Genomic DNA, 20,487 nt, shown 5'->3' on the forward strand with positions numbered 1-20,487 from the left:
TTCAGTGTTTGTTCATTGTAAGGCAGGATATGCTGAGCTCTTTGAACCCTGTCGTTTGAGATGTACGACAGGTAGTCCGGCTGCCTCGACAGTGGTCGTGTATAAAATGAACTCTACTCCTGTTACGTGTCCTCTGGTTTGGCAGATGTACTGTAAAGTGGCACAAACAAGTACAGGTTGGATCAGAGCGCCGAGGATAAAAGCAAAAAGAAGGGGTGTCAGTAGTATGTTACATGTTGTCCAGTGAGCTTTCTCAAATCGGTCTCTATGGCAGACAATGTTTCATCCAGGCATGGCGAAGAAGACAACCAGAGCTGTATACACGGACTAGCGGCATGGGCACAGATCCAGGATACTGGATCTAGGATCCAGACCTTCTCCTTGAAGAGGGACGAGATGTGAGGGATTGGTGCTATCTGACTTCCAAGCAGTCCAGGTACTCCTGGGCCAGGTCATAGCAGAAACGATACTGCTCCTACAACAAGCACAGATATGGAGCGGGATTATTTTGCATGTCAACAGTAAAACAATTGTCTGAACTAAATATTTCCCACTCTTATTGTCCCATTTTCAGACCACAACCCAGAAGGAATTTATCCGACCGACACCCTGTTTCTTCAGGGTTCACCCGTACTCACATTTTGAGCTTCCTGGCAAGAAGTCACATTCACAAACATTTTATAACTCACATAATTGCCCCCGACAGGCAAGAGAAAATAAATATTTTTCTAAATTAAATCTAAAACTTTTTAATACCCTCGCAGGTTTTTTGAGAGAACTGAATCCAAAGACTTTTAAGACTTTTAAGGGGCTAATCACGAGTTGTGTGTAATAATGCGTGTAAAACACCAGCCGTGCCGCTTTCATCCTTTCATCCGAGGCGCTCGGGAGGTTGCACTCCTGTGCTCTGCGATGATGAGGAAGTTGCTGTTATTTAGCAAAGTTGACTTAAAGTCAAAACTTTAGGTAAATGGATTTCCAACACCATGAATCCCTCACAGTAGCTTTCCTTCTCGATTTGTCAGCGGAAAGAGTCTCGAGTGTGGGCGACCTTTCGGTCGGATGTTTTGAAGTCTCTTGGAGCTGATTGGATCATTCTGGTCACGTGTCACATTGTTCGCTCGCTGCATTAGAAAACGTTGTGATTTTCCCATCTCGGACGCGCTCCCAAAAATAGTTGCTTAGCAGCGGTAGCGGCACTCTCGCTTTTAAGTCCGCGTTCCGCAGGTCTTCATTGACAACTATGGAGTTGTTCGTGGTAAAGATGCAACATGTGAAAAGCCCCTAAATGGTACATTAACTGCATTTGTATAGCACCTTTCTACTTTACCGGACAAAGCTCATGCATAAACCATCCTAGTAAATGCAAGTGCACAACATGTGTATTAATAGCAATGTCTGCTAAAAGCTCCGGGTTCCAGCTGTTTAATTATTATTATAAATATGCCTTTTTATTATTTAAAGGAGTGATTTTTTTTTCTCTGTGGAGTCTCCACTGGTTTCCTGGCAACCTGAGAGTGAGGACAATACTTAAGAAAGTCCGTTGTGTTTATCTCGTTTATTTAATATCTACAAAAAATGTATCATGCAATATGGTAATAAGGGGTCCTGTTGGTAGATTGTAAGCTGTTCCCCCTGCTTCCAGTCTGTGTGATAGGCTCAACTCACCATTACCTGGCCGTAGTTTCATATTTAGCAGACCATATTTAGCAGACAAATACACAGGTGGTAGTAAGTGTAGAGCAGTTTACCTGAAGTCCTTGACTGAGGCAGTAACACAGTGTGATATAATATGTTGCTGTAAAGAGAGATAATTATCCCTGCTTGCTCACCATTGTCTCCACCATGTTTGGCTTCGAGTTGCGCAGCGTTTTGGCAGCAAAGAACACGTCCACCATGCTGTGGTGACGAATCATTTCCAGGATCATGGTGCTGGCACAGAAGGTACCGCTTCGCCCACCGCCATTCCTGTTCCAGAAAGAAGGAACAAAGACGCAGACGCAAACACACAGAACAGAAGCATAAAGACATGAGTGACCTAATAAAGATGTGGTAAAGCAGCCCAGACAGCCCCTCAGAGGGGGCGGCACGGAGTGAAATGTCACAGTTTGACTGAGCACAGATCAAGCATGCTGTCAGAAAAAGGCCAACCGGCAGACTTTCAAGATGAATATCTGAGTAAAGTTCTCATTAAAATACAGAAGTGGGAACTTAATCAGATTTGAGACGTCTAACGCGCCGCCTGACCTCCAGAGATCAAAGGGGCCCTGACATGGGGATGAGGGACCGATCTCATGGAAGCCAGGCAGCCGCACTCAAGCGGCGAATGTAAAGACACCAACCCTCAGAGCGTGGCTGTACTTTTTCAGAGTTACTAAGTCTCATTACCTCGCGCTAAAAAAAAAAGGACAAATTACCATTAAGTGTGACAATGGCAAGTCTTTAATTCAGAATCAGAACCAGAACCATTTATTGCGTAATGTGTGTTTTCACATACAAGGAATTTGTCCTGGTGGGAGGTGCATAACATTTAATCATTTACCAATAAACAGAGTGCAATAAATGGGAGTATGAATATTTACAATTTAATCTACAGTAGGATATCAAATTAAAGTTAAAATAAAGTGCACGGAATGTAAGTGTGATGCGAAAGTGACAAGAGTAATGATAAAGTCTATTTAAATATGAGGAATGGAGGGATGTGCAGGGGAGTGACCATTACTGTAGCTAATATGAATAATATGAATGCTTTGTGACATCTTATCCAGCCTTCAATGGAGACACTTAACGGTCCGGTTCTTGAATTGAGCCAATGCAAGAGTTACATTGTTTTAATTTTCCAACAGGTCCAGTTTGTGTTACCAAAAGGAAAAGCTCTGCTGTGTTTCTGCATGCATTTTCATTCAGACAAGAATAACATTCCTGAATAGTTTTGAATGTCACATGACCCTAGACCGTATCTGGAGTCTAAAAACACATGTGTGGTGCAGATGTATGTCAGATTACTCACAGGCAGTGGACGATGGTGCGTCCCTCTCCACACTCCATCTGCCAGTTGTGAACCTGAGCCAAAAGGCTGAGGAAGGCCTTCTTGGAGTCGGGCACGTCTCGGTACGGGGACCAGCGCAGGAACTGGAAGTGACGCAGCACAAGCTGGCCTTCTTGAATCTATAGAGTACGAGTTTTGGAGAGGGAAGAAGAAAAGAGTTTTATTTTTTCCCAATACAAGACAATCATATATGCATTAAACCCAACGCACACGCTCAACACATTACAAACGCATTCAAACGTCTCTCTGGTTTTCCACCGGAGGGGATTCTGTCAACACTTCAAAACCGGCTCGAATTCCCCTAAGCTCCAGTTCTTCACTTCTAATTGGCTGTTAACGTCGCAGTGTGCTGTAACCTACCACGTTAAAGTGAGACATTATTGAAATTAATGTAAACCAAGGCCATACCATCAATCAATGACTGTAGCTGAATGCTGAATGCCTCCATTCTACTCTTTCCTGCATTGTTTACGGACACGTTTACAGCTAGCAGTCTTCTTTGTTGGTATGTTACTTGGTTCCTGAGCACAGAACAGCATACATGTGTGTCCTGGTACATACACACAAGATACAAAACAAAAAACTGATCGACAAGCACTACTCGTGATCACAAAATCCACAGGGTACCTTTAATTTGATGCCACACAAGCATCAACAATACCACTGGTGCTATTAATCATCTCAACAATGGTGTCCTTTTTTTTACGCTAAATACACCCAGTTATCACAGGACATTATTGCTTGGCAAGCGCACTACACGCAGCACCTTCTTGCTGTATCAACCGGACAGTTAGTGGAGTACCTTCTTGGGACAGAGGCTATCGGTGTCTCGCGTTGTGGGGTCTGTCTCCTCGAGATCCTGCAGAGAGCCACGTGGGAACAGTTTCTGACATGAAGATATTTCAGGGGCGGGGTAGGAGTGGAAAGGTGATGGGGGAGGTTTAGGCAGACTAAAGGGTCGGGTAAGGTGGCTTCAAGAGGAGGGTTCGTCAACTAAAGGGAGCTTCACGACAAGGACACGCCTGCTCAACTGGCTGCATGAAGCATCTACAGGAGACTGCTGGGCACCTACTGAGGTCAAAGGATGGGAACTGGAGCTAAGCTAAATGACTCAGACAACACCCAGACCTTGGTTCACACACATAGACTCACAACCCACCAACACATTCAGCAACACACACAAAAAAGCATACTGAATATGGTTAAAAATCAAGAAACTCACTTGAGTAATTGTATAATGAAGTTTCATAATAGAAGTTCTGTTTGTTTCAATATCACATAATTGCTTATGCAGGATTTAATCTGCTTATTAAACAAGTAATGGGACTATATGTGGCTAATAACATCACCATACTGTTGATACAGTTGCTTTTCTGAGAGTATGATTATTATGCTGCAAATCATTCCGACCAGTGGGAACAACAAACACCAGCTGAGAGCGAGGTCACCATGCTGAATCATTATATAAGCATCAGGCTTCATTAACCCTCTTAAAAGTAAATGCATTGATTCAGTGCCGTGAAATGCCTCCTACAGCAATGCAGAAGTTGAGGTCTCGGCTGAGGCAACACTTGAGCAGGTGTTTTTTTGCCCGTATCCATCATTAAAGCAGAAACATTTAGTTTGATAAGAAAATGTAACATTTAAAACATCGATTCTGCCATTAACTATCAAACTGACACATCAAGGCAACTTAAAGTGATTCAGAGTGGACACTTGTTTGTGCTGTGAAGACAGCAAAATAAAGGCAACGACATGTTTTCATTAAATTAATTAAAAGGGAAATAGGGTGGACGTTGGAGAAAATAAACAGGTTTCAAAAGGAAAACTTTGAAAACTTGTGACGTATGTTCAGCGTGCACTGCTGTCATCAAGAGCTCGGTTGAGTTCAGTCAAGAAAATACTGCAAACGTTGAGCTAAACACGGCAGCGTTATGTTATATTTACCGCGCCGTGAGATACACTGTAAGTGTGAAAAAGCCACAATGTAAGAATGCCAAGCTTTTAAAAACATTGGAGCATCAACATCGATTTATAAAACCTGCTTATTTAACTAAATCAATTGTATTATCAATACTGTTGCATGTTCTGAATATAGTGGCATTGGCACTGGTCTGTTCACACAATTCATTTTGCCATGTGGGACATATTGTAGACAACTGAAATTCCCAATATCTCGTCCTTGTAGTTATAATTAAACATGGCTGCCTGTATGTTTAGTGTCCGCATGATGTTAGCTGTGTTTTGGCAGTTGCGATTATCACAAAACGAGACTGTCCTAATGAGTGAAATGATCAGATGCCAATCTTGAACCAATATTTTTCTCGGTCAACTGCCAGTCAACTGGTAACACAGCCGACTTATTCGCACATTATACATCTAATTGTGTTCACACCTTTTACCATCTTATTTTTTGGGATTGCAAAAATGTAGCTCCTGATTTAGAAGATATAATTAAATACACCAATCGGGTCATCTTGTTGTGGATCCACCTACCCGAGTGATGTTCTGAACCCGGAAGAGACGGATGATTACGTCATCGTCGGCTGTCCTGGACAGAAGCTCCACCGTCATTGGCCCAAACTGCTGCAACCCCGGCTCAGGCCAATACTGCAGACAAGGCTGAGGAGGAGAGGAGAGGAGGTAACTGGTCATTATCCCACACTTGCTTGAGGCTGTACAAATCATTATGTCAGCAGCCAGTGATGGCGAGCCCCAGTAACAAGACACCTGAGTATTGACGGCAGAGACAATTAGCCTAAATGACAATGATTATCTACAAATAGCAACCGTAAATTAAATGAGCAAAAAAAAAAAAAAAAAAACCCGCTCGTCGCCAGGAACAATCCTTCACATAAGCCGCGTTTCACCTCGCTTGAATTATTCATGAGTCGAAATCATTACCATTAGCACATTAGAAATTAATGGAGAAGGAGACCTTGGCTATGCCTGGGAGAGATAAACAGGAAGTTAGCCGAGAGGTTGGCTCACGCGAAAGCCAAGGTCTCCCATCACCGCTGCTTCAACGATGCCCCCACCCCCACCCACCACCAATGGTGGAGGAAAAACACACCCAGGGGAGCTGTGTTGACACGCTGACGAGTTCTGCAGAGACTTTGGGGTTGAGGGGACCCCTGGAGTAGGAAGTGATAACGGCATTTCACAATGACATGAGGGTACTAACAGGTGACATTGGGCAGGAAGGGAGATAAATATTTATACATTGAGACAGGAGACAGGCAGCTCCAACTCAGGAGGGCAAACTGAGAGTGTGTGTGTGTGTGTGTGTGTGTGTGTGTGTGTACTGTTAATCCACTGGCAGTGAGAGACAGGGCAGGGAGGAGAAGAAAAGAGTGACAGAGGAAGAGGGACAGGTTGCAGCTGACAGGCATGGTGGAAACGCTGAGCAGGAATCCAACATGACACGGTGACAGAGCGGCGATAGAGAGACGGCGGAAGAAACCCACGCATGAGCAAACATGTGGGGAAATGATAAGAACGTGTTAAAGCCATGACAGCCCGTGTAAATGAAATGGACGAGCCCGAATGCTGGAGTGAAGCTCTGCGGCAGGGCACCAGCTTCAAAAAGGCCAGACACGCGACGACCCGTCCTCACTTTCACTTCTTATCTGGCGAAAAGGCCGACATGACGGCACTGCACAGGAAACGGTAATATCAAAAAATCATGTAACTATGAATTTAAAATCAAATAAGTTCATAAGTAGTGCAGAAGAAATTCAGCAAAAAAGAAAATGGCACTGGCATAATTTACTATTTTTCTGACATATTATGAAACTAAACACTAATAGTGCAGATCATCATTATTATTATTATATCAAATAGTATTTTACTTTTATAGTCGGGTTTCCTCAATCAAGGGAGTAGAAAACATGTTGAGGATGACATGTTGGATCAATGTCATAATGCCTTATATAAATATGACATGTTATTAAATAGTTAATTGCTGCTAGTAAAATAACTTGTGCTACAACACTCCTCCTTACATTGTCAAAACACTTGTACAAGATTAATGTGTCTCATCGCGTCAGTATTTTATAAATATACAATGATAAGACACTTTTAATAACTTATTCAATCGGCTCACCAACAAGTGGGAAAAACAAATCCAATAACACCAGAGAAGCCAGTTTGCTACTCGGACCCTGGAGATAATACGGTTTCAAGTGCTGCCGAACTTCAGAAATCTCAGCTGTCTGTCAAAACTATTCATTAAGTTTGACCCCAATTTGTTTAACAGTTCAAAAAAATGCCCATTAAATAATCCCCAAATGCAATTATAGCTGGTTTCACATCAAGTACATTTGGTGCTTACTTTGATGGGTGGAATTAATTAAATTCACTGGGCTTCATGGGCATGGTTGTAACAGGGACAATCATTTAAAAAAGTCATAATGAGATTATAAAGAAAAAGAACAAGTTACAATTCATGAAATCAATGAAAGTAATAATGAGAGTATAAAGAAGAGTGCAAAGCATGAAGATTCGTTGCTGAAACATATCACATGCCGCATGTCTCGTCTGTCTATCTCTAATTTTAATATATTTTCCCCTCATGCTCCTGTGTATCAACGTGAGTGTAACGTTTTATTTCACATCCACCCACTCAGATCGGCCACCTGTCCTCCAGTCAAAGACATATCGAGTGGGTTCATTCATGAAACATGATGTCATCCATAGAAAATGGGTCAACTAGGCCCCTTCTCCTAGCAAAGGAGTTCTCTTTGTTCTTTACTAAAAGTCTCTCTCAGCAGCTTTGTGAAAAGGTCTTAAGAGGAAACTCTTTAGTGCCATTTAGGAGGACTCCTGGCTGTAAGATAAGCGCCTTTGTGAATATGGCCTTGGAAGTCTTATGTTAATACAGAACCTCATATTAGGTGAATGCGGCGTAAACGGGCAAATCTTTACTCATACGAGACGTCACTGCAGGACTTAATAATGATCATTTATCAGCTACACAGGATCATAAGAACAGACTGTGAGTGTCCTACCATTCATCTTAATTGGCTTTTAATTAACTCAACTTAATTAATGACTGATTATTCCAGTGTCCAATGCTTATCTTTTTCTTTTCTTTTTTTCACACTCATTGGCGAATGAAGCTCAGTAAGGTCCACGTCAGACTGAGGTGGAGGTGCTTTGAGTGTTGGAGCAGGGATACAGCAATGGCAGAGCTCTTGAGTTTGGAAAAAATCCAGACTTACAAGGCCGGGTTTTTGATTCCTCAGGCAGGAGGAATTGCTCTTTGCAGGTGAGACTGCTGGCTAAGTGGACAGGACTTAGGAGACAGCCTGACAGCTTTTTGGGGTTTTACATTGCTTTTTGTCTCTATGCTCTGGTGTTCAGCTTACTGCTTGCCTCACAGTGTTTTGGAACTGGTGGGAACTTGGCTCAGACACTCGACACTCCCCATATCTTCTTTAGGTAATAGGTGGAGTACATTAGTCAAAGGAAAAAGCTGCTCCAGTGGCAGAAGTTGGATAAATAAGAAGTGAGAATAAATGAAAAAAAGGCTTGGAATCTCACATTTGTCTATGATGATGCTTTTGAAAACCAAATAATGATTCATGAGAATTTGGTATCCCTAAAAATGGAGTTATTTACCAGAAAACATTAGGAAACACTCTAATAGTATACTGTGGTGACATTAAACTTATCAAAATCCAAATAAAATTCAGCTGTGATGCAGATGCTGTCACACACATGGCTTTTACAAATGGGACGCTGATAAGATAGAAGCTAATATTAAAATGAAAAATGCATCTCCGACCGGTTAAACAGTCCCTCCTTCCTCTTACCCAGGCAGAGTTGGATTGGTTGAGCTGGTTTAGCATCACCACCGAGGTGCAGCCGTAGTCGTACAGGAGCCTCCAGAAGTCGGTGGTGGTGCTGGGCAGCGGGTGCGGCGTCACAACAAAGGCGGCGGGCCGGAGAAAGCTGTCGGCGAGCGCCGCGTTGATGTAGTTGCTGCTTTCTCCCTCGGCGGTGACGAGGAAGGCCAGGGAGCGGTCCGGCGGCAGGACGTCCATGCTGCGGTTCTTCTCGCGGTTCCTCGGCATCAGAGAGATGCTGCACTCCTCCACGTCCAGGTGCGGGGTCACCGAGTTCAGAGTCTGAGGAAGGAGGAGGAAGTGGGAGGATGAGAGAGAGCAGAGAAGATAATTAAAAAAGGTCGGCGTGTGTTTGACAATGTGTTCAGATTCTAGATGCAGAGATAAAAATGAACGGCTAACGACTAAGAATAAAGATTGCGATAACAGGAGACGGATGCAGCGGAACAGAAATTGGATCAAAGAGAGACAGAAGGAGGCGGCGGAAATATATAGCCTGACTGTCAATACTTGACAAGCACAACTATCTCCAATCATCTCTGGGAAACTTGAAAACACATTAATTATCAGTCAAAACCCCCACAAGGCTAAATGGATAAAAAACACATTTTGCACAATCTTACACATTATGAATAAGCATATTATGAAGCAATGGAAATGAACTGATTATCTAACTTACTTCATATTGTGAATGACTCCTCTTTGGTTTAGACAAAATTAATAGAACAGTCAAGCTCATAACTGGAATATTGCATCTAGACGACAGGTCCCAATTATAAGAGGCTGTCTTATTGGACAACTCATATGCGCAGTACTGAGACGGGGTAATTGTACTGCATATGGAAAGGAAATATTCAAATTATCCTGTCCAAAGGTCACCAATCAATAACATCATTATAACTGGTATTAACTGGACAAGGCAATACTATTACATAAAAGACAAATACACCTTCTTAGTTGCAATCTAAAACTTTTCTGCTGAGCAAAAGGCTTTCTTTATGCTTAATGTATACTGATTAGAAAAGCAGCCTTGGTGGCTATCACTCTCATGCTGACTATTCATTTCTTTTTAACACGCCGAGCATGTTTCTCACTAAAGACCTGCATTGCAAGACAAACTGTGTTTAGAAGGGCAAATGTAAAAGCTCTAGTGAGGAGGACACACACTGAATCGGAAAAAAAATAATATAAAATAATAATGAATCAAGGTAAAGCTTGTGCAGATAATATAACAGAGCCAGAGAGAGGTCTGGTACATTTCATTATTTGTTATCTATTTGTGAGGCTCCAGCACAGTGAGATTCACAGCCCACAGTAGTAAGAGCTGAGTAGAGCACATTTAAGTCTGAACTGTTTCGTTCAAATGCCAAATATCATTTGCATGGTGGAGTATTATTACTGTATTCCTTTAAAAGGCAGATGGGAAATCTGAACCTGAACCTTGAATAAAAACCTACACCATAAGCATCGATGGTGCCATTCTTCTTACTAACAACCCGGTTTACGACCGACCCGGCAGCCAACTGTGGTGAGACTGGCTTGTTATTCAGTTTCAATGGGCCTGGGTATCATTTCTCTACCTTTCTAGCGAGCAGTGGTGAGATACGGCAGCCTGTTCAGATCAGAGCAGTCACATATTCTGCATGTATGGCGACATCAAAATTGTACTTTCAGCTTGCCGTACCGACTGAACTGGCAACTCGTTTTTGTGTGAAAGCTGAGACCGTGCGACGGACACGGTTTCTTAGCCTGCTTGCTTTTCGTGGTTGTAAATATAACTTCCTGCCGTAATTCCATTTTCCCCACTTTATCATTCCCCAGATTTAAGGGAAGATGAGGGACAGCAAACGAGAGAGAGAGAGAGACAACTATGTGTTTCCATGTGCCTCCCCGAGCTAATTTTAGAGAATCGTTCATAAACTCAAAATAGCCCTCTGATCGTGCTACGTTCTTACGCGACTGCTCTGATTAATACATGTATTCTTTGATTTTCAAAACATCACCAAGATGCTGCAATGATGGTGCTGTAACTTTGGGTAGTGCAACCTGTTATACGTGGTGATTTAGTAAGGCACACTAAGGAGATCAATTGAAAGCACAAGATTTATTTTCCCGCTTTTTTATTAGATAGATAGGATCAGCGTACTGGAAACGGGGATCATATTGACAGGAATGCAGACCTAAATACATGTTATGTGTTTCTGTGCATTACCTGAAACTCCTCTCTGAGCTGCGAGGTGTTGCTCTGAGAGTCAACCTTTAACATCTCCTTATAGGTCAGGGCGAACTCATTCACCGGGATGCCGGTCTCTCCACACAGACAGGCCTCCAGAATGGCATCGTGGATGAACACATACTGCTCCTGAGAGACAGACAGAGGGGGGAAAACATTCATTAACGTACAAAGTCACACAAAAACCCCCACTGCTCTTATGAGCCTCCTGTTAATTGCCCACTTGTGATGAACAATGCTGAATTTAATTACTGCTGTGAATGTTGTAATAGTCGCTATGCCCACTCTTTGGCATTGTTCCAGTGCAGAAATGTGTCAATAAATGGGGTAAAAAGTGCAGAAAACACATATCAGAGGAGCAACACCACTGCCCACACACAATAGTTAAACATCGTCATGAGCTGTGCAATTAACGAGGAAAACAGGACATTTGTTTTGACATCCAACCAAGCGAAAAAAAAAGATCAGAGCGCCGAGGAAACATAAAATATTACAGGCATAAATCTGTCCCTATTCCAACTTATTTATTGTTTTTAATTACAGAAATATGTGTTCAGCTGGTAGACGAGTTCTTGCTGAAAGGTGAAACGATTCAATTAAAAAGGGGGATGAATGCATTTTTTTTCTTTTACGTTTTTTTATTTAGTGTACTGTCTCCACTTCCAGACTTGTCAAGAAGAAAAAAGTGTGAAAAATATTTTCCAACTTTAAATAGTTGTATTTACTCCACTAATTACTGTCTTTTGTTCTGGTTTGTTTATTTGAAGACTGTGAGTTCAAACTCAGTACTCTTTGGATAGAGTAACTATTCTAAACAATTGTATGTTTAAAAATACAATCAAGGCGACTATCTTATACGAGTTCATACTTGTCCTTAAGAAGTATCACGATAAACAAAAATCACGACGCAGCATGAGTACTTTTGCTGTTAATATTTGCACCGTTATTTTTTAAGTCTAACTTATAAACTTAGAAATGGAGTATGTTTACATTGTGTGAAGACATACTTCCTCCATCACTGCCAATGGTTGTAGGAATGCTGCTTTATAGGCTGTTCCGGCCTGAAACTATTCCACTGCAAACGCTTATAACACTAAGCAACAGCGATGGGACATGTGGGATTAAACCCGTGAGCTCCTGGTGAACAGTGTCAGCCGCTCCTATCACCTCCCTGCCCTCCCACTCACTTCAGTCTGGATCATGTTGATGCGCCGGGAGCAGAGAGTCTTGACGCAGTTGTAGATGTCCACCACTCCTTCACACTCGGCCATATCCAGCATGACATCCAGCACAATGTAGCAGCCGGTCCTGCCCGCCCCCATACTGGTGCCGGGGAGAGAGGAGAAGGATCAACCGGCTTGAATTTACCACTGACATGGAAAAGTCTCAGCAGGGAGCCTTTAATAATGATTGAGATACTGAGGGTCTTTGTTGTGGCAAAAACAAAGCAAATACAGTGACCATTAGGATCTGGCATATGGAAATACTCGATAAAAAAAACTTTTAATTGAAGAGTGCTAAGGTCGTTTTCATTCACAACCTGTTTGTTTCAATTCAATAGAAGTCACTTTGGTTAATTTGGGCTGGATGAAAGCAGTCAATCCAACTCAGACACTGAGACAAGCGTAACAGGTGTGTCTGTCTGTTTTTAAACCTATGGTTCATCTACTTTGGTCTAAACCAGCTGATAAGTTGGTAAACCTGATGCATTGTCTGGTTTTGTAGAAACAATTTCAAGCAATCCAAAGTGGCATCACAGTATTTCAAGATCCATTTGTGTTTAACTCCTGCTTTTTTTCTTGCTAGTCTTTCGTTTGAATTGAATTAGGGAGCTGTCACACATGAAGTTTGGGTTTATTTGGTCGGGACCAAGAAGTAAAAAAAGTGTCAAATTCTTCCCTCTTTAGTACTGGTGCGGTTAACCAAAGAGCTGTAAGACATCATGCAGAGCGACAGGTACATTTTGACTGTCATCCTGTATCATCAGCACCACGACGTCAAATCCCGATGACTGAGTACGTGTTGCACTTTAATAAGAGCAATATTAGACCGCAAATCAATCGCACGCACTTATGTGATTGAATGAATACAAACAGTGCTGCAAAGTGTCGTCAAACAGACTTCATGGAAACCAAGCATCCATGTCACATTATACAAGCAATGGCCTCAACATCGTTGTATAAATGCACTTCATACAAACGGTCAGATTGTTTTTGTTGGATTTGTAGCTTTTCACAGCAGCCAAAGCACAGCGTACTAAATGATCCGAACCAAAACAGGCGGGAAATCACCATGAATTGATCAGATCCTATAGTGACGGAGAAAAAGGGTGACATAGATCGAGGACCAGGGACATTGAGGTTGATTTCACCACTATTTTGTATTCCTTATTTTGCTTTGTGGGCTTTCTGGTGTAGAGGCTTGTACCAGTGACTGGCAGTGTGTGTACTTTGTCTACAATAGAAGAAACAGAGGCTGTATTCTGTCAAGGCCTATCAGAACATTTCCATTACAGTTCAATGCGTCTCCTCGAGGGCACATTTTACACCTCTAACAAGCAAATAACATGTCTTTATCTTTCCATTTTTCTGGTGTTTTTTTATGTAAAAAACCTTAAAATGCACATATTAACAAGTGTAAGGCAATATCCTACAGAGAACGATAAATCCTTCACTTAAAAAAAGGCGGGCATTATCTTTGACTGTCAACAGTCCAACTGCCTACGTCTTTAAGAATATCTTGCTGCTTATGTTTGAAACACAACATCCTGTCCTTTTTCTTCCATTTTGGGGATTTGTTTTTATCACTTTTGTGCTCTCCGCCTACACGTACACGCCGCCAAGAGGATGGAAGTTATTTTGGAAAATGCAGGTAAACCTAAACTGAAGTAGGAATAAACAGAGCAAATACATGATTTAAGAGTAGAATAACACCTGCACCTGGAGTTATTTGAAGCCCAGACCCCTGCTAGAGGGGTCTGGAGGGTCAGGGGGGCGTTACCTGCAGTGGACCACCACGGGCCCTCCGTCAGGAGGTGTTGAGGCCTTGACCCGGCGCAGGAAAGCCAGCAGTCCGGTGGCGTGGTACGGCACCCCGTGCTCCGGCCAGGAGGTGAAGTGGAACTGGCACACCTCATGTTTGGCAGGGTAACCTCTCTAGAAGAAACATCAGGCAAATCGAATGAGACGCTTTTAGCAGAAGGGGAATATTTAGATAGAGAGTTCACAAAGAAACCATGTAAACGAACTTGAAGCGGGATGAGAAATGTGTTAGTATGGGACTCAGAGGCTACACAGAGAGTGAGAGCATGACTTACCCTTTCCATGGCGAAGGTGCGCACAGTGTACTCTGCCAGTGTTTCTGTCTTCAGTAGCGTTATCTTAATGTCACCATAGAGCTCAGTGTCATCAGGCCAATACTTGCAGCACTTCATCTGGGTGAACAACAAAAAGCTAAAGTTCAGAGAGGTTCACGGACATACACGGCCGCTTTATCTCCTCAACAAACATCCATACCGCCAAACACTGAGATCTCAACAAGCAGGACAATTGCAACGCTCTAATCCGGTTGGGACCTTTGCTAAATATTTGGACTTAACCACAGTTGTTCCAATCATCTCCACCATCAGATTTGACACATAAAAAGACATTTTTTTATATCTGATTTTGAGGCATTCGCCACTCTTGGAGATATAACTTGCTGTTATTTTCTTGGAAACCTGCACTTTTAAGTTTTAAGTGAATGGGTTGAATTTCATATTTCAGTCGATGCCGTGTGCTTTGTGGCGCCAACATTTTCTACTACTCCAGGCTGTGGAACTTGTGTTTTTATTATTTTTTTCTCACCTACAAAGCCAGAAGAAGGCATTTCTAAGCAACCAATATACACATCACTAAAATCTGTGTTAGCTAAGACACCTCTAACGCTAAGGGTAATGGTGATGGTAAATCACTTGTTATTTACACTTAGGAAAGACTGTACAGATAAATGTATGCTTTTCAAACAGCTGGTGCAACCCTCAAACGAATGGTTTGCTAAGTGAAAGCAAAACATCTCATGCACTTTGTCATATATATTTGTACTACTTTAACAGTAGCCTACTGTATTCACCACCGACATGAATATTTAATAGAACAGAGCCCACAATGTTGCTTCATATACATCAAAGCCGTGACCTTGGAGCTCAGCCACAAAAGCAAAAGGTGATCACTCATGACCGGACAGCTGCAGCCATTTCCTCCCACAACACAGAGCAGCAGCAGCTCTTCTGATCTATCGCGAGCTCCATGAATATATCCCCTCCATCCATCTTCACAGGTGGCTGGAGAGGTCACAGGACAAAAGGGAAGGGACACTCACCCTGCCCACTTCCACCAGCTTGGTGATCATGACAATACTGAAGCAGTTCTCCTGCCAAACCATCCGCCAGAAGTCGTAGATCATCTCCTGCTTGGGACCTGCAGAGGAGGAGATATACATGAGAGGTGCAGGTATAGAAGTGGGAGGGGGGAAAAGAAGCGAGGAGACAAGGCGGAGGAAGCGAAAGAGAGGAGGATAAAGAGGGCGGAGGGATGAGCCATAAGTCAGAGAAAATAGCAGCAATAACCATCAATGTGGAGGCGCTGTGTATTCCGTGCCAGGAAATAGAGTAACAATGTGTCATTCGTGAACTATTGCCCGCTCTGTGTTCTTCTAATACTACAGAGAAATGTCATTTCAATACACCCACAAATCCTCAGCTATTGTGCAAACAAGCGCCTGCATTGCCTCTCCTGGGTACCAGTGGCAGACACAAATCACAGCCCCCTGGAGAAGATGACACTTTCATTGATTTAATTACACTCTGGCGTTGATAATATCACAGGGTCCTCCCTCATACGGCCTCCTGTGCCAAACACACTACGCCGTTTTTAGTGAGCAAGATGTCTATTCATATTACCCACGCACTTTGTTTAATAGGAATATTATCCTGTAACTGACCTGGGTGACTGCACCTTATAATCCTTTATATATGCTGGGAGAATAGTACATCTCAGCTGTGTGTATATATATATATATATATATATATATATATATATATATAAATAAAACAGATGGATCGGATGAACCACCTCTCAATTGAGTAAAAAAATAAAAAATAAAGAGGGGAAAAATATGTTCCATTGAGAAAAGCCTTCAGTGTTGTTCTTTGCTCTTCTTTCAATGAAGAAATACTCTCCCGTTCTGATATAACTAAATAAAATTTTCTTTCATAGGATTTTCTGACAATAAATAAGTAAAACCTTATCCTTTAAAGCCAACTCTTGAGTAAACAGGTTGCCAGTAGGGAAGTTTGAGAATCTGAGTGATCTGATAGAAACATTGGATGCTAGTTAAGATATATTTGGAAAGGGCTGAAGCCGTTGAATGGCTTTGCAGGAAGTAAAAATAATGAAAATAATTATCCTTAAATTAAATCCAAAATGAAGTCCTGTAGAGGCTTTCTGTCTCCACAGATCGACAAACACGAGTAGTGCTTGGTTTTTCACAGCTTTTTCTTAACAAGATCAATCAAAAGGTATCCACTTGACTACATGCTCCAGGGAAAAGACCTGCGAGGGCCAAGAAATACAATCGGAGAAGGAGGAGAAACAACCTGACAAGCCTGTTAAATAAAAAACAACATGTGCTTCCTTTCATAAGAGCCAGATACCAGTCTTTACTGTAGTTGACCCCATTTGATCCGACGCCAGCCAGTGTACGTTTTAATATGAACATGTGGGCAGCTACTTTAACCGCTGTTTTCCCTCCTCTTCACGGGGTTATTCACAGCGCCCTTCCTTGTCAGCAATCACTGTGTTGGTTTCTACGTGTATTAGTGATATCAGATGTTAATTTTTCAGCAGCAGCAGCAGCAGCAGCAGGAGAAGCCCACTAATGCATCGCCAGCGGGCAGGGCCAGTCAGCAGAGAGGCAGATGATGTGTGATCCCAGTGGCTGGGTGAATCTGTATGCATAGCACAACACGCCGCCGCTTTGGACTCTGAGCTTTGAGTGAGCTTGGCATTTCTCCTCTTCGTCCTCCCTCCCCCTCACCAACCTCTTCCCTCTTCCTCATCTCTGGACATAATAGAGACTTGGCCCAGAGCACCTGCTGCCTGCTGCACGAGCGCAGCTGCCTTAAGACTCATCTAAAATACAACAAATCAACCTCCACCTGCGGTGACAGGAGTGTGAGGGGCAAGTGACAGCTTTTTGATGTTGGTATGCACTGGATGGTGGCCGCTGTGTGTGTATGCCAGTGTACGTGGAGTGAATGAGGTTGAAGGTAATGAATTGCAATGATTCTGGCACCTATAACACACTGTACTTTGTAGGGCCAAATAAATTCTTAGTCGACTAAAGGTGTATTCACATGGAATCTGATACGTTAGTGGACAAAAGCGGGACGATAAAATTAGGTAAGGACAGCGGAGAATATTTGCTCTCTTTGCCAGCTACAGTCACCAACTACCAGCCCTTTGTGGGATTAAAAATGCCGCTGGAGAAATACGGTCTCAATCAATGTGCACATTTCCTGCTTCAGGGCAGTGTTTACTCAGGGTGCGTTCAGGCTCAGTATTGAGTTTAGTTAGCACTTAACAGAAGCATTGGGTTGCTTCTAAGCATCCGAAGCGTGACGGCATGTCCACACAGGGGACGTTTTTCAGTCGTCCATCTCTCAGAACAAATACATTTAGCTGCTAACGATTGCAGTGTTACGTTTTTTTTTTACTTATTTTTTCTGTTTCACGTGCATAACTACAGTGTTTGTGTTGGGCTTTAACGGCTTCCAAAATGAGGGTGAACTATACGTAAAACTGTACATCCCGACACAGACGATCCGCCCTGAGGGAAGTCGTTCAATTAATTCACTTAACTACATTATGTAATATGCTTGCAGTAAGTGTGGCAATTAACTCTGTGGAGTAGCATACAGTAGTTAACGGCAGGGTCTATTTTTGTCATGAACTTTGACAGCATGGAAAAAAATCATGATAATAACTTTCTGTGTTCCAGTCTCTGTGTATTGAATATTCGTCTGTTGGTTACGTTTTGTAATTTTTCATCATAGAATGAAATGAAACATACTGAAAACAGTTTTTTGTGCAGTATTTTTGTTTAGTTATTTACTTGTTTTTTTTTAATCAAAATGATGAGATGTATTCTATGTAATGAATAAAAGAAACTCTGAGTAATATGTCATCCAATGCTCCTACTTGAATTGCAGACGGTGGCACTCCACCTCTACAAGGGTGCATCTCTTGTATGCGGAACAACTTTGTGAGCAAAATATGAGAGAGAGAGAGAGATTTTCTGAGGTTGCTTTTGTGAAGCGGTAGAGCTGAGACCAAAGTGAAAGATGGAAAGAAATCAGAGGGGGATTACGAAGTGAAAAACATATTCACTGAATAAATAGGATCAGAGCTGGGGAAGAATAAAGAGAACTTCTTTCTCTCTTTCGCTCCTTCTTTCTGTCTGCATCTCTTGCTCTCTCTCTCTCCCTCTCCCCCCCTCTTTCTCTCTATCTCTCTCTCGCTGTGTGCGTGCATGCGTTGCTTGGGGAATATAGCTTATATAGTGTATGAAAATGACATCGGAGAGATGGTGCACCGCACATGCAGATGGTGGGGAGGAGAGACGCACCAGCAGAGCTTCACAGAGAGCGACAGTCAGTAGTGTTACAGTGCAGATTGACTGACAGTTACAGTTGATTGTTATGGGAGTGCTTCTCACAGGAGGAAGAAAGTGATGCTTTATGGTGGAAATCCGGATGCGAGCATGAGGCAACATGGGCTCCTTGCTGTTTACACATTCATAATTCAGTGAAGTCATTTCAATATTGTCAGCTGGGCTGCTGTGTAAAGAACGCCACACAAACAAACACAAACATTAGCACTCAAACACGACTGCTGGGTATTTTACACTCACCTTGTGTGGCGATGAAGTGATTTGATCGCTGGTAACCCTGTGTGATAGACAGAGAGAGCGGGGGAGATGGTGGAGATGAGAAAGAAAAAGAGATGGGAGAGTTAATAAGTACAAGATCATATGATGAAGTGAGACTCAGGGACCTCTAACTTTCCTTTCACCCCTCCCATCCATTCTCTTTCTCCATTTTCAGCTACATGCCATCTCTTATTCATCTCAGCACTGGGTTTTGATGTCGGCGCTCTGCTATAATTTCTGCTCTGCTTTTTGTCGGCCGGTGACGCTCTGCTTAAAAATACATGAGCACATTTGATCGGCCAAAATTCTTTTCACTGTTTAGGCTCCGAGTTTGGGGTGGAGGATAACACTTGAATTATAATGCAGAGAGAGAGAGAGATGGGTATTAATTCCAGTTTTGTCTGTCTGTCTGTGAGCCAGGTCATTACATGCAGAGTGAGGGAGCTATGTTTCCAAGGCGGTCTGGTGTGCGCTGCTTTGCATGCAGCCAGGACTGCTGATCAAAGGTAGATTGACAAGTGAGGGATCTGCGGCTCTGGGAGTAATTCTACCTTAGTGACACTGACTGATCTGGCTGTCTCCTCTCTGCTCAGCTTGGCATTAGTGCAGTTATGATACAGTGTGCGCGGTCTGGAAGGTTATTAGCGGCGCCCTGGCCGTACACCGGGCCAACCCTGTGCGCTGAATGCAAAGCAGCCAAGCGTGATGGAGCCCAAGAATTAAGATCAGTGCGCCCTCTCATCAATCATGGGTAAAGTGATTCCACCTGTTGTATAGGGTAAACATTTGTACAAATACTGTACAGATGCCCCCAAACACAAAACAAATCCCACAAACACACACACACACACACACATACACATTATTCAGCCAGGCAGGCACACAAATTACATTCCATAACTGTCATGCCACAGAGGGAAGTTGAGATGGATGGCCATCGCAATGAAAGAGTGCAGCGACCCTCGTTTCCCATGAGCTTCCTCTGCAGAGTTTCCCTGAGCCAACCAGCTTTCTGTCTGTCACCTAGGTAACCACATTTTTTTCAACAGCAGATGAGCAGAAAATAAATAAATAATAAATCAAGCAATGTGAATTCACAATGGATTGAAAAAAAAGAAGAAAAAAAAACGAAAACATGCAGAGTCATTTGAGAAGAGGAAAGCTGATCAACACGATCACAACAACTGGATAAATAACTTGTCTTGCTTGGATATATTTGGCTGACCTCGGTGAATGAAAGTAAATGAAAAATAAGTGCGCGTATTGATCATGCATCTCAGAATCACTTGTAGAGTCGTTCTGAAACGTTAAATGTTGATAGAAATCCTCCCTCGGAGAATTGGAGGACATTAAGGGGAGTTTTAAAGATTTTTCGGTGGAGAATAAAT

General features: G+C 42.6%; 1 protein-coding gene across 1 annotated transcript in view; it reads right to left on the reverse strand.

The window, feature by feature from the left end:
* Positions 1 to 412: 412 nt before the first annotated feature.
* Positions 413 to 20,487, reverse strand: part of ptprua (protein tyrosine phosphatase receptor type Ua) — a gene marked incomplete at both ends in the record, with an annotated part of 160,417 nt that continues 140,342 nt past the window's right edge. The window contains 11 exons of the mRNA XM_079232223.1: positions 413 to 475; positions 1,833 to 1,968; positions 3,011 to 3,162; positions 5,546 to 5,671; positions 8,866 to 9,180; positions 11,111 to 11,260; positions 12,319 to 12,454; positions 14,132 to 14,286; positions 14,448 to 14,564; positions 15,491 to 15,588; positions 19,082 to 19,118. Of these exons, the coding sequence (XP_079088349.1) occupies positions 413 to 475; positions 1,833 to 1,968; positions 3,011 to 3,162; positions 5,546 to 5,671; positions 8,866 to 9,180; positions 11,111 to 11,260; positions 12,319 to 12,454; positions 14,132 to 14,286; positions 14,448 to 14,564; positions 15,491 to 15,588; positions 19,082 to 19,118 (1,485 nt within the window). The remainder of the gene's footprint in view (positions 476 to 1,832; positions 1,969 to 3,010; positions 3,163 to 5,545; positions 5,672 to 8,865; positions 9,181 to 11,110; positions 11,261 to 12,318; positions 12,455 to 14,131; positions 14,287 to 14,447; positions 14,565 to 15,490; positions 15,589 to 19,081; positions 19,119 to 20,487) is intronic.

This window comes from Taurulus bubalis, assembly GCF_910589615.1.
Source record: "Taurulus bubalis genome assembly, chromosome: 16".
In the NCBI taxonomy this organism is placed as follows: Eukaryota; Metazoa; Chordata; class Actinopteri; order Perciformes; family Cottidae; genus Taurulus; species Taurulus bubalis.